This window comes from Balaenoptera borealis (genome assembly GCF_965194805.1).
Source record: "Balaenoptera borealis genome assembly, chromosome: 2".
In the NCBI taxonomy this organism is placed as follows: Eukaryota; Metazoa; Chordata; class Mammalia; order Artiodactyla; family Balaenopteridae; genus Balaenoptera; species Balaenoptera borealis.
In genome coordinates, this window is record NC_138867.1 from 60,348,432 (window position 1) to 60,362,793 (window position 14,362).

At 47.3% G+C, this 14,362-nt stretch overlaps 1 protein-coding gene across 1 annotated transcript; it reads right to left on the reverse strand.

Moving 5' to 3' along the window:
• Positions 1 to 319: 319 nt before the first annotated feature.
• On the reverse strand, positions 320 to 13,737 carry ENC1 (ectodermal-neural cortex 1). Its single transcript, XM_082377338.1, has 3 exons — positions 12,907 to 13,737; positions 7,148 to 8,962; positions 320 to 3,166 (listed from the first exon to the last, which is right to left on the reverse strand). Exon 2 carries the CDS (start codon positions 8,947 to 8,949, stop codon positions 7,180 to 7,182), a length of 1,770 nt encoding a protein of 589 aa, XP_082233464.1. The 5' UTR covers positions 8,950 to 8,962; positions 12,907 to 13,737; the 3' UTR covers positions 320 to 3,166; positions 7,148 to 7,179.
• Between the last annotated feature and the right edge of the window lie 625 nt (positions 13,738 to 14,362).

Genomic DNA, 14,362 nt, shown 5'->3' on the forward strand with positions numbered 1-14,362 from the left:
ACTAAATTCCTTCTATATACTAAGTATGCTGTCTCATCATTGCATAGTACATGACTTTATATTCTAAGCTATCAATAACCCTAACTGAGGTAGTTTTGGTTTGCTTAATATTTGCTTAAATATTCTAAATATTCTAAAAGGTCAAAATTTTAAATTATTTAATGTGCAAAATTGCTTTCATAAATGGACGTAACTAAATGGTGAAATAGAGGACATCCAAAAAAATTTGAAATGATCCTCTTTTGGATTAAACTAGAAAAAGCACAAGTTTTCAATGCCTAAAATTATGTTGTATTCAAATAAAGACCCATACACACGATGAAGAGGAAATCTCTAATAATTTATTTGACCTTCAGTTTCACATTGTGAAAAAAAAATAACAGTTTTACAAAACCTCAAAAATGTAGTAGCAAACAGGTACATATGAACACGAACACTTTACTTCTTCAACTTATACAGTTTTGTATGTGAACCACATATTCAATAGTCAAGAGAGGGATATTATTCAGCTCTAATCATTCTTATTCAGACAGGTGTCAAGCCCAGAGAAAAGGGGGCTACACAATTATACCAGAAGTGGAAGGCTGCCCTTTGTTATCCGTTTCCACAGCAACCAGTCCACAGAATAAGAAGAACCTTCTCTGTCTTATGCCAAGGTTTTTGTGTGCACTGTGCTGTGAATTGTATTTGCTTCAAAGTGTAGGACGTTTCACAGGGTGAGAATGGTCAAGTAGTGAGCCCAAATGCCTCCATCAATTCAAAGAGTGGGGAGTCCAGAAAGTTCCCTGCAGGCTGGGGGCCCACCCTGACCACAGCTCCCTCTGGCTCACACACAGCAATTAATAGAGAATTCAAGGACAGACCACAACTTTGAAACAGCTGCAAAAAATTCACCCTGCTTTCAAAAGCCACGCAGTGACACGCACATGTTGGCAGATTTGCATCATAAACTACGGAGCCGTAACTGCTACAATATACTGCCAGGGTACAATCAGACATTTGCATTGCTTAGAACAGGGGTCCCCAACCCCCGGGCCGTGGACTGGTATCGGTCCTGGGCCCATTAGGAACCGGGCCGCACAGCAGGAGGTGAGCGGAGGGCAAGCGAGCAAAGCTTCACCTGCCGCTCCCCATCGCTCGCATTACCTCCTGAACCACTCCCCACGCCTCCCACCCCGGTCCGTGGAAAAACTGTCTTCCACGAAACCGGTCCCTGGTGCCAAAAAGGTTGGGGACCGCTGGATTAGAACACATCTAGAGGCAAGGGACTGACTACCGCAAAGTATTGAGACCCTTTGATTCCAACCGTTCATTTATTTTGGTCCAACTATAGCCCACTTATTCACGGCACGAACAGACATGTACAATTAGTCTAATATATTCAGGTGGAGAGAAACGTGAAGGATTCATCTGTCATTAGACAATGCAAACACACGATGTCAAAGGTTATTGGTCTTAAACCCTATTTTCTAAAATACAGTAATGAGAGAAACAGCCATGAAAGCAGTGCGAATTGCAAATTCTGAGCTTCCCCGGACACCTGTGAGGAAGCACCTATGAGTCTACCACTAATAACTATCACGGCACGTGTTTAGGAAACAAGCACTTGAACTAGCAAAGAACGTATTCACAACTGATTCCCAACTCTCCCAGAAAGCCTCTCAGCAAGGGTCACTGCTTACAATTCTTTGGTGTTTGGTGGCCATATGTGTCACTTTTGTGCACCAAAGAGTTCTTTTAGAGACTTACCTAAGAGGGAGCACTAAAGTATACATTGTACCCATGTGAATATTGCCTTGGAGAACTTTTAGCACCTGCTAAACCCTACAGCAGGAAGAGAGAAGGACCCATCCAGGTCAAGTAAATCCGGTGAGTGAATTAATTTCCATCCGTGAGTGTTTCGTTTTCTCCTGTTAACTGTGGTTATGGCCAAGCATTCTCATAGGGTAATAAATAGATAAATAAATAAACTTTGGACAATGTCTTTACCTGTGCCCTATATACAGAACTAGTCCATAGCATTTTCCAGGATTTCAGGATATTACACAGAGGAGAAAAAAACAACAACAAAAAAACAACTGCCAAGCGATTTGGTCCTTTCCAAATTTCAGTAGCTGAGATTGAAGCGAGTGAATCGGACAGGAAGGAGAAGGGCAGAAAGAAGCCTTCCCTTGCCCCAGGAGCCATTGGCAGGACCACAGCCCACAAAACCCCAGTCAAAGTTGATGAGTCTGAGAAAAATGACCTTCATGCTTTCTCTACCTCTAGGATGTAACTTAAGTTTCTATCTTGTAATCCTTCCCTGTCTTGACATTTACAAAATCCCATCCCCCCACCCTTCCCAACCCACCCTCCAGTTATGTTCCTAATTGTAACTCCAAAGTTTTCACTTTTGTGCGGCAGAGCACATCATAACAGCCACAAAATTGTGCAAAACGTACAACCATTCACACGCGTCCATACACGTGAAGACAACTGTAAGCATTGTTTCAGCATGCAGGCCTCAAACAATAAATAGCTAAATCTACAACAAATTTCTTACCAGCCAAGGGAAAGTTCAAAGTCACTTATAAATAGAAAAGAACATCTACCAAACAGCTACCAACAATGTCCCCATTGTTCAGAAACGTTCCTGGGGAGCACAGCCCCTCGGAGATTATCGTGGAGTCCAGTGGTCCTCACTCCGCAGCCAGCCCAGCAAACATCCCTCCAGGCCCCCCAGTTGGGCTTTCAATCTCCAACAGCAGCTGGTGTGGAGGCTTCAAGCTCGCTCCTCAGAGAGAGGTGACAACCATTTCAAATTTTACACATAAATGGTGGAACCCATGGAAATCAAATGCTGAATATGGTACAGCAAGGGAAGAGGGCCGGCTTTTCTCTCCCTTTGAGGGGCTGATTAACGCTGACATTAATCCACAATTACAAGACAAGGACTAGATCACAGGTTCGTTCATTCATATTTAAACCATGTGCCTCTTGCACTGAAAAGCCCACCCCCCTTCCCCTCCCCCTCCCCCCCCCTCCTTCAAGTCCAGTTAGAAGCATTTACAAGGTGTGGTGGATTGGACTGTAGCAACTTCTTTTCCTTTTTCTTTTCTTTCTCTTCATTCAATTTGGTCTCTCCAAAGTAGAAATCCCATCTTGTCTCGTTAAGGGATGGAGTCAGCTAAAATAGAGGAAAAGGAAAATTTTTTGTTAGTCTCAAGATCTGAAAAAAAAAGATTAAACTTGGGACAGGCAGTCAATATGGCTTCCAAAGGTCTTAATTACACATTCGGTAGGTGCATTCATGCATGCAGACGGCCCAACAAAAACCGTGGTAGCCGAAGAAAGATCTTCACTTCTTTCCTAAACATATATACGTTTAAAATTCAAACCTATACATCTAGGTGCTGTTACGAGTTGCCTTCTTCTGCTTCCGACATTCATAATTCCTCTCCACAGTTAAACAGAGCCACTGTAAAGTGATCACCAGAGGGTCACAAGAGATTCCTTTGCCAATCCCCTCCCCCCACCCCCGGCCTTGGGCCCATTTACCATAAAGGATTCCAAATTAAATTTATTCACCATATAGAAGGCAGACATATTAATCCTCTTATTTAAATGCATCTCTGCTATTCATTACGGCAGAAATCAGTCTCGCTTTCTTTCACATGACAGCATACCAGGCCTCACCAGCCCAAGGCTGGAGTTTATTCTCCAAGTTCATCAGCCCACACTTAGGAGACTCGGGCTGTGGTATGCAGTGTTATTATCTACAGAATCAACCGCTGTCAAACGTGAATATAAATTCAAGGTGCCATAACCACGAAGCCTGCACGTTTCATGGGAGCTGGTGTTTCCCCATACCACCCATCCTTCCCATTTAGTTAAGTCTAATTTTACAGAAGGAGAGTTTGCAGAGGGCTTTTGTCTTTCAAATGCTCACCCTATCTGTTCTTGGAGCCCATTTCCAGCCCTAGCATAAGAGTCTGCAGCCCCAGTGCTGAAACTCGAAGTACAGACAGAGGGAATTCAGGAGGGGCGCTCATCACTTGCACTGACTTCTTCTTGCCCTTGTGTGTTCGGAAGTCTGATTCATTTCATTAGTTGTTTCTTTTGGCAGTTTCATAACAGTGATTCAAGCTTTCAAGGCATTCCTTAGACTACGGGTGTCATCGCCCACCCTCACCTCCTTGAAAACTATACGTCAACGTTAGGCCAAAAGAATGTATCTTGTAATAATATGAAATGTCAAGATGTTGCATACTCAAACAGAAAAACAAAAAAACCCCAAAACAAAAACACCACTAAAAAGAGGGGCCGGGAACAAAGCAAACCAAAATCCAAACGCCGTCAAGTTGTGGGCCACACAGCACCATGAAAATGGAGCGAAATCAAAAGTAATTTCCTCTTTGTCCCTCCCAGCAGCTGGGAGCAGCAGGAGAGAGTTAAAATCTCCTTGGTGGATAAGCTTTTAGACCTAGGGAAACTTTTTGTTAACACTGTATTAATTCAGGTAGCACCTACATGTGGAGGGCAAAGCCAGGTCCCGGAAGCGTTTGCAGCTTAGGACTGATACCTACACAGCACCTCTTTTAAGTCACTCCATCCGGCTTAAGTGTTTTAACACTATCTTGTGTGTAGTAAACTTTAGAAATTTAAACCAACATTCTCTCCTGTCGGAAACTCCAACAGTGGCTTTGATCAGCCCCACGCCACCCTTTAAAAAGGCGAACCTGGACCTGTCGAATTTCCTTATTCTGTGCTTGACTCTCTGGCTAAGAGCACCAAGGGCAGAGGGGATGTTGTTTCGAATATAACCGAACACTCTATTTGTTCCATTTCCCAGGGACCGGACATGTGATTAGGTTCAAATACCCAGGAGAAGGTGAATTCGAGTGTTTGCCAACATACTCACTCCGGGCTGAGAAAGGAGGTACCAAAAATGAAGTATTAAGATAACAAGCTGATAATAGTCAAAGAAACCTCATTTTTGCATGACACACAAAGCTAATTCCACTGCGAGCTAAGGTCTAAATTGAAGGGAGGAAAGAAAACTAATACGAGTATTGAACACTTAATATGTACCAGGCACGGGCTAGGTATTTTCACGCCTTTCTTTTCTTTTTCCTCATTTATCAATTCACCCAAGTCTGAACTGGGACAGATCTTAAGGAAAGCAAAATTCGAATCACTCATTTGACAAAGGAGCTCTCTGAAGTGCAGAGAGGTCCAGACTCCACAGCTAGAAACAGAATGTACATGTGGTCTCTCTCTTTTCTACCTATATGACATATAGGATGCCAGCCACTTCCAAGGATGCCAGCCAGTTACCACTTGGATGTACCGCCACCATCACTGGCAATTTTTAAGGCTCTCCTATGCAAATATAGTCAGTTCTGGACTAACACCCAATTTAGTGCACTGTTAATTGATGCTTTTGCCTAGAAGGTTCTTTAAACCTTCTTTAGAGTTGAGTAATGCATTCATATCGCAAATGAAATAACCCCTTTCAGAGCATTTGTTTATTCAGGATTATTGAGATGCCAGCAAGGCTGCAAAAACCAGTTTGGTGTGGCACACTGTTAGCCCCACTCGCTCCCCAGAGGACGGTTCTGAGAGTTCCTGCTCCTTTGAAGGAGTCTCAGTCCAGGAAAACATTACATTACTAAGAACTGTACGAAGTGTAACAGGCTGGAGGAGATAACTTAAGAAATGAAAGAAAGAGCACGATTCCATGTGAAAGGGAGGCCAGTTTTACTGGTGTTTCTAAATGAGCTGTAAGAGATGAGGAAAGAAAAGACAAATGAGTCCAAACCCCTATTTGCTAGAAGGTCCCCTTCAAAGGTGTGAAACATACTAGGGAACACAGAACCAAACCTTTCCAAGGAATGAGTTCATTTCCCCAGCAGTTCCTCCAAAGCAGATTTTTAAATTTTATTCTCTTATTATTAGTCATGAGCCCATTAGTCACCAAAACAAATCAACCCATTCCGTGTGCTCTGTGCTACACTTAGATACGCTTAAGTGATTCCGGGGCCAATCCTGAGAATGCTTTAACAGCAGCAAAGCGGCCATTAGCTTCCCGAACCCTGAACTGTGTAGGCCTATTAATTATTTGAGCCAAGAGTATTATATACTCTTAAGTACACAAGACAACCATTATGTACCCAGATATATGACACAGAAACACAACTTTTGTTCGCCCTGACAATGGGGTCAGCCTGACTGATTAACTCTGAAAAGCTGCAGGAAGGGCAGTTTAGATGGCTCAGTGTGTCCACACATCAGACAAGCTTATACAATGCAGGTGCAACCTTTTATAAGGACAGACCTAGACTTCTCAAAAGTTAATAAATGCCCTAAAGGGGGCTATTTTTTGGGGGGGGTGGGGGAGAAGGAAAAACTTTTAAAATAAGCTAACGAATAATTCTGGACAGAATACAATGGGAATAATTTTCAGCATTCAATTTTTTAAACCCCACTTCATTCTAAAAAGGGTTTGAGGAAGTTCAATTTAAAAATCTACAATTATTTCCTGGGGTGATAACAACGTGAAGTTTATTAAGTAGCCATTCGGCGTGAGCTCAAGTGCTTACGCTCTGGAGCCCGACTGCCTGGGTTGATGTCTTGACCAACCCTTCCGCCTGCTAAGCCCTATGACCTTGGGCAACTTACTTAACCCCTGTGTGCATCAGGTGTTTTCATCTATGCAGTGCTCTCATAATAATATCCCACAGGGTTGTTGTAGGGACCAAATGAAATGATCCATGGGAAACCCACAGCCCAGCTGTCGGCACACAGGGAGGGCTCAGAAGACAAGGTTCCCAACCTGGCCGTAATTAGAATCACTGAAGAACTTTCTAAAAATGCGAATGCCTGGGTCCCACCCAGACCTAATGAAACCCAGCCTCTGGAGTGGGCAGGCTTCAAAAAGCTCTTTGGGAGACTCTGAGGCCCAATAAAGGCTGAGAACCACTGGCTTATGTTTGGGGGGTTGCAGCTGTGCTCAACACAAGTGTTTAAGTTCCGGGGTACAAGTGCTTTTATTTGTAGTTCATGTAGAACCTCTATAGGATGGGCTATATGGAGCCTGTTTCACTCACGTACGGGCTTACACAGCTAGCTCAACTATATGGATACTTACAGCTAAACCGACTCTTACCTTACGCTCATTCTCTTTAGGATGCATTGTGTTTAAGAGGGCAGATGTTTCCAGGTGCTGACAAACGCAGTAGGGATCAGCGAGTACGGGACCGTGGTTATGCTGTTCCACGCGTCCAACGTTGGATCGTAGCAGTCCAGGGTTTTGCATCGCTGAATGCCAAAGTACCCTCCAACCACGTAGAGTTTGTTTCCGGAGGCCACAGCGTGGCAGCTCATGCGCTTTGCTGTCACGTCTCCCACCTTGGTCCACTGGTAAGTCTCGCTATTGAATTTATAAGCAGAGCAGGCGGAGAACTCGGTATCTCCCCCCATAATAAAAATCTGGTTACCCAGCACAGCTGCCGCCGTGTAACGCCAGGGCTGGGGACAGGTGGCCGGGACCGTCCACCTGTTTTCACACTGATCGTAACACTGAACCTTGGGGAGCTTGTCATGACTGACGCTGGTACCTCCGAAAGCAAACAGCTTCAGCTTGGCACTCACCACTGCGGCATTGCTGACCCCTTCTCGGAGAGGGGCCACCATGGTCCATTTGTTGGTTGTGGGGTCATAATGTTCTACTTGCTTTAGAGAGACTGAGGGGGAGGCCGGGAGGCAGCCAGTGGCGGCAGTGTGCCCCCCGACCACGTACAGGCAGTGCTTCAGTTCAGCAGAGCCATGGCCAAACCTGGCCACCAGCATGGGGGCCGCCTTGGACCACTCCTCATGCAGGGTATCATAAACCCAGACATCTTTCGAGACTCCATTCTCAGACCCTCGCCCCCCAGTAATGTATACTTTGCAGCCAATTGCACAGGCACTGAACTCTTTTCTTGGGCTGGGGATGTCAGCCTTGGGAATGATCTCTTTGGCCTTCTGGTCGACCAGATACAGCTTGTCACACATGAAAGTCTGTCCTCCCAAGAGGAAGAGGGCATGGCCGGTTTTCCGGGGCCGGGCACAGAGGCTGGTCACCACACCGTCGTTCTGCAGGATTTTCAGCTTGCACCTGATGGCCTCTTCCACGATCTCCTTGCTCTTCCTCTGCTTAGTGATGAGTTCCTCCATGGCCACATTCTCCATGAGATAGATGGCCGGCAGCAGAGCCAGCCTCACTGTCTGCAACAGCTCCGGGAGATAGCAGTAGCGCTTCTTCAGGTCGTAGCTGATCCAGTTAATTGCAGACTCGTACACAAGTCTTTCGTCTTCCGTCTCCAGCTCTTCACTGGACAAGAGCTGCACTACCATGTCCTGGGGCAGCTGGAGGAAATCTTCGTTCTTCCTGATGGTCTGGAAATTGCTGAGACACATCCTCCAGGAGAGCTCGTACAGCTTGGTGCACTGGTGCGCGTCGGACAGCAGCAGCATGCCCAGGCAGTTGGTCGGGTGCAGGTTCTTCTCTAGGAACTCGGCACAGGCATCCCGGATGTCTTGAAACTCCAGCATGTCGCCAGCTTCCAGGAGCGATTCCGCGTTTTCTTCATTGATGATGACCCGGGAGGAGTAAGCGTAGTCGAGGAGCAGCTCCAAGACTTCCGGGTGGATGGAGTTGTCGAAGTTGACTTCGCTGTCCTGGCTCTCCTTCAGGCCGCCGCTGAACATGGCTTCGAAGTAGCGGCTGCACGCGGCCAGCACCGCCCGGTGACACGGGAAGGTCCTGTTTCCGGCATGGAGAAGGACGTCGGTGAAGAGACGCTGCTGGCGTAACAGGTTCAGGTGAGTAAGGACACTGTCCGCGTAGGAGGACTTGTGGAACAGATAGATGTTAATGGAGCCGCTGCTGGCCCTGGACTTGCGGTTCTCGTGCACGCTGACAGACATTTTGTTTCCACTCCTGAAAAAACAAAACACAACTATTGAATCTGATGCTCCCAGTGTTCAGAACGGCCGAACCAAACCAGCAATTGCTTTGGACAGAGGAAACAGAACACTTCGCTGTTGGCCCTGCTGCCTACTGTTCTGAACAATGGACAGCCAGGCCTATACAAAGTCAGAGACGGCGACCTACCTATAAGGAAAGACACTTATTATAATACTGTTGAGCTATTTAAACTATACACTGTTTAAAAAAAAAAAAAACAATCACTGCTTAAGAGCAGGTTTATCTTGGAAAACCTGATTGCCAACTTGCAGGATATTGAAGTCCTTGAGAATGTAAGTCAGCAAAAGCCAAGAGGCGCAAGGTCTCATTCTCACAGCTCCCTGCCCTAGTCCAGCTGATTCACTGCTGGCCACTTGAAATGCCAGGCCTCCAGCTCTCGTAACGCCGGGATGGGCACAGGCTTTAATGCCCTATGCAAGCAACATAAAGCCATGTGTAAAACAAATACCTACTCATTAATTCCATTAAGAATTCCTTTGGTAAGACCCAGTGTCTTACCAAAGTGTAAGTGCAGTAAATGGGAAATGTAACATTAAAACCACAGGCTTAGGCCAACTTCTAAAATGACCAAACTTTTATTTATCATTACAAATAATTTGTAACCAGACACCTCTACCACTACAGCGTCCTGAAAGAGCCCCAATATAAACACAACCATATACTGATCAGCAAGCTATCGTGGAAACAGGATAGATTCTGGCCACAGTCACCACTCCCCTTTCCTGCTCCGGACAGCTTCCAAAGTGGCGATTTGGGCACAGAAAGGGAAGAATATTTTGAGTAGCAAACTCAGGAATTCTGCTGTTCTGTTCTCCCTGCTTTAAATTAAATCTTAGAAAACCAGTTGCAAGAACAAAGGATGTATCCACCCATCTCTCTTAATTAAATAGGGCATCACCAGGACCATTCTTGTGTACCTGCAAACGCTGGCACCTGCATCCAGGGAGTCCAAAATGCAAATGTCGTTTTATCTAAATCAAAACACACACGTGTGTGTGTATGTGTGTTGCCTGCCATTGTTAATTTAGGGCCACTCTAGAATTTATTTGCTGACTAGAGTGTCTTCCTCAGTATCTAAATGGAAATTATAGCAGAACCGAATGCTCTCTTTGGCTTTCCTCAGTAATCAAACTGTAGGCTAAAGATACAGGACATGCCTATCACCTATCTTCAAAAATTGAACCATCTTTTTCCTTTTTCACCCTACCCTTCTGTTACTTCAAAGAAATAATGGCTTCAAGAACCTGCCAGTCAAAGGATTCCTAGGGAAGCTGTTTATCCCAGGAGGGTAAACTGTGTGGTTACAGTATCTGTTCCAAACACGGAACAGCCAGTCCTTATGGCAGAGCTGAAACCCAAGGCCTGCTTGTTTCCTTCAACCTGACCAGCGGAGGCAAGGCAGGCACAGAAAACAACAGAGGCAGGTACCTAACTTGCCTTTGACACGCAGGCCTCATACTATTAGGAGTTGCAACTTGTTTTCTTTCATTTGGGGCATGTAACTTTCCATTGTGAGTAAAAGTGACTTAGTGGAAGAAAATAAACAACAGAGTCCTAGGGCTCTGGTGTTAAGAAGCCTTTACAAAGCACCCATCAGTCTCCACAGTGACTTGGGCTTTGACAAATGCTGAGGAGGCAAGCATCACCGCCACCCTCAAGCTAAGTATCTATGGTCTAGTCCATTTTACCCAATGCCCTATGCTCCTAAGAGCAAGTGACAGGACCTGGACCCTATGTGAATACACTAGGTTCTCTAACGTGTTAAAACAGTATTAGCATCCCTGCTGTTCTACTGCTGTAGTCATCATTTGCATTAGTACATTCAAACTGAAATTCTTTGAGGAAGATTTTTAAGCCTAAACCTCAAAAGATGGTATAAATATTCCTATGCCTTATACAGAAAGGTGCAAGAATTCCAAATGAGTAGCTATGCTTTTTTTTTTAAGCTAATGCTTCCAAAGCAACCTCAAAAGCTGCCTCCTGTGGATGGACCTAGAGATTATCATACAAAGTAAGTCAGACAGGGAAAGACAAATATCATATGATATTGCTTATATGTGGAACCTAAAAAAAGATACAAATGAACTTATTTACAAAACAGAAATAGACTCACAGACAAAGAAAACAAACGTATGGTTACCAAAGGGGAAAGGGGGAGGAGGGATAAATTAGGAGTTTGGGATTGAAATATACACACTACTATATATAAAATAGATAACCAACAAGGATCTACTGTATAGCACAGGGAAATATCCTCAATGTCTTTTAATAACCTATAATGGAAAAGAGTCTAAAAAAGTATATATATATTATATATATATTATATATATTATATATATATATAATATATATATAATGAATCACTTTGCTGTACACCTGAAACTAACAACATTGTAAACCAACTATACTTCAATTAAAAAAAAAAAAAAAGTTGCCTTCTTTCCGGCTAAGAGTGAATGCAGCTCTGACGGAAGAATGAGGCTGCACAAGGTACATAAGCACCAAAGTGCCTGCAAATTGAGCTGGAATTACACCCACCCGGCCCGGAAGGCGTTTCCCTAAGCAGTGTAAAACAACACTCACAGCCAGGCTTACACTTAACAAAACAGTTTAGAAGACCTTGGGATATAGGATCTGCATCTCTTTGCATCCTGTGTTTATGCTCCTGTATTTCCCAGGTAGGTTCATAAAGCCAGCAGAAAGAGCCTAGCTTGTCATCTTGGATGCCACCCAGATGGAGAAGTGTGTCAGTCAAAATCCAACAATCTTGCAGCAATATTTGATTAAAATAAAAGGTAAAGTTGAAGACCCAAGGGAAACGACTTGCCTTCTAGTTTAAAATTATGCAAATGTGAGAACATCAGCAGAAACCACATATACAGCCACTAAACACACCTTCAACATGAAATGAATCATCCTTCTGGCATTTTTTTAAGCCCCCAGAGAAATAATATTTGCATGCCAAGTTAAGTGGCCAAAAAAACGCACACATATACTTAACCTGCCTCTACAAAGAAGGGGAAAAGGGCTGCTATTACCAGTCAACATCAAAAGGGATTCTAGCTACAGTAACTTCAGTTCACTTAATGCTCTTTAACCAGGCTCTGGGCCTCCAATACTTAGCGGCGTGTCACATTTCTTTGGGTTTTAAACCTGATCTCAACGCAATCAAAGGAGAAGCTAGGCAGATTTTCTCGGACATTCATATTATTGATAACAACGGTACATTATAAAGAGATTGTTAACAAGAAAAGCATTTTACTATACAGTCCTCTATAACACCTGTAATGCTCTTTAACACTCTGGCCATGCCTGTGAGGGCGACACCACACACACGCCAAGTTCAACGGTTCATCTCCACCCTGCCCACCAATTCCTATCCTTCGAAACTAAGCATGTTAAGACTAAATACTTCCATGAGAAGAAACTAATTTTTCAGAAACCAGTTTTCATTCATTCCCTACAGACGTCTGGCCGCAGTGAACGTACCCTCACTACGGGTGTCTGCGCGTGGCCCCAGTGCTCACCGTGCCGGGTAGGGTGCAACGTGGACCAACAATCCCGCGCGCTCGACAATGCTCTTTCCGCTGGGGGGGGGAGGGGGAGGGGGAGGGGGGATTGATCGTATCCCGGCTCAGCTCCTAGCTCTCCAGCAGCTCGCCCGGGCGGCGCGCCACCGAGAGGAGCCCCCTCCAGCAATGCCCGGATCTTCTTGCTGTGGGAGGGCAGCGGTGGACACCAGGTCTCCGCCCCGAGAACAGCTCCCCACCGCCGCCTCAGTCGGAGCTCCAGGCTCCGGGGCGCACACACACCCCTCGCGATCACAGCCCGCAGGCCAGGCAGCCCCTGAAACCCGCGGCGCCCGCAACAGGTCCGCGGCGGTAGGGGAGACTTACAACAGTGGCGACCGGCCACAGTGCACGACCAGCTGGGTTCTTGCCTCGGTCACCGGGTGGGGAGGGGACGGAGCGGACGTCTCAGCCCCAGGAAGCAACAGCGACTTGCCCGGGCGAAGGGAGCGCGCATGGAACTCTGGCTCGCGGGCTGGTTACCGCGGGCGGATCGCCGCGGCCTCACGATCCCCACGTCGCGGACTCTGCGCCCGCCACCCGCGGAGCAGCTCCCTGAGTGAGCTCTGGAGGCGAGAGCGAGCCCGCGGCTGCAGGCGCCGCCGAAGGAGGCCGGCTGTACCCTCGCGGGAGGGAGCTGGAAAGCGCCTTGCGCGCCGGCGGCCGCCTGGCGTCTCGACTCGGCCTCAGCAGCGCCACCGCCGCGCCGCCTCCTCTCCGGCTTCCCGAGCACTCTGCGCCCGGCCGCCCAGCGCCCGGCTTTAAGCGGAGCGGCGGGGAGGGGAGGGGAGGGGAGGGGAGAGGGCGCGTAGGCAAAAAGTGACACCAGGGGAGGGAGGGAGGAAGCGCGTGAATGCGGCCAGCGGAGAAGGAGGAGGAGGAGGAAGGCAAGGAGGACAAGAGTCCGAGGAGAGTGTGTCGGGGGAGTTAGTCGTGAGAGGAAGCGGGGGAGGGGGCTGTGGCGAGTGGAGAGAGACAAAGCGCACGCGGAATCTCAGCCAAGAGCAGCTGCAACCCTCGGGGATCACGAATAAAACAAGTTTTCCTGCGTTGGAGTGTCTGCGTCTCTAGCCCAGCCGGGTGCTGAGGGATCCTCGGCTGGGGAGCGCAGCCCCTCGCTGCGCGCTCCGAGCTGCGGGAGCCCGCTTGATGCTCAGGACAGGGCGGCGAGGGGCGAGCCGGGTGTCCGCGGCACGCGCCGTGGGCGCGCACAGCCCGCGCGCTGGGTGGGATATCTGGAGGGAGGACGGTGGCGAGGTTTGGACACAATTTTGGACACTCCGGGGACACCGCAGGTTGGGCAAAGCCGGGCCGTAGGGTTTCTCGGTGGCAGTGGACCAGAAAGACTCGAGCCCCAGGCGCTTCCCGCCCCCAAGTCCTCCCTCCCCACCCCCCGCGGGTGCTGCACCCGCGGCTGGACTCTGCCCCACGCAGCCCGGGGCAGCAGCAACCCGGCACTCTCCGGCGAGGCGTGCACCACGTGCTTTGCAGCCAATCGCCGCCGCCGCTTTATTCAAAGCGACCCGCTCCTAGGAGCGGCCCCGCCACCGCCTCTTCGTAGCGAGAAAGCCTCAATCGCCCTCTCAGACTGGGCCCTTTCCTGTCTTTTATCGCCGGGTCGTGTTAGTTAGGAGTTCAGCAAAGAAATGGTTCAGCACACACACGTTTGAAGCGCCCTTGTGCCACGAGAAGGGAAGGCGATTAGAAAACTAATCTCGAAGGGCGATCACGATTTATGAAACCCACTTTTGATCTTTGTACCAAGGGCTTGTCTTTCCACTGG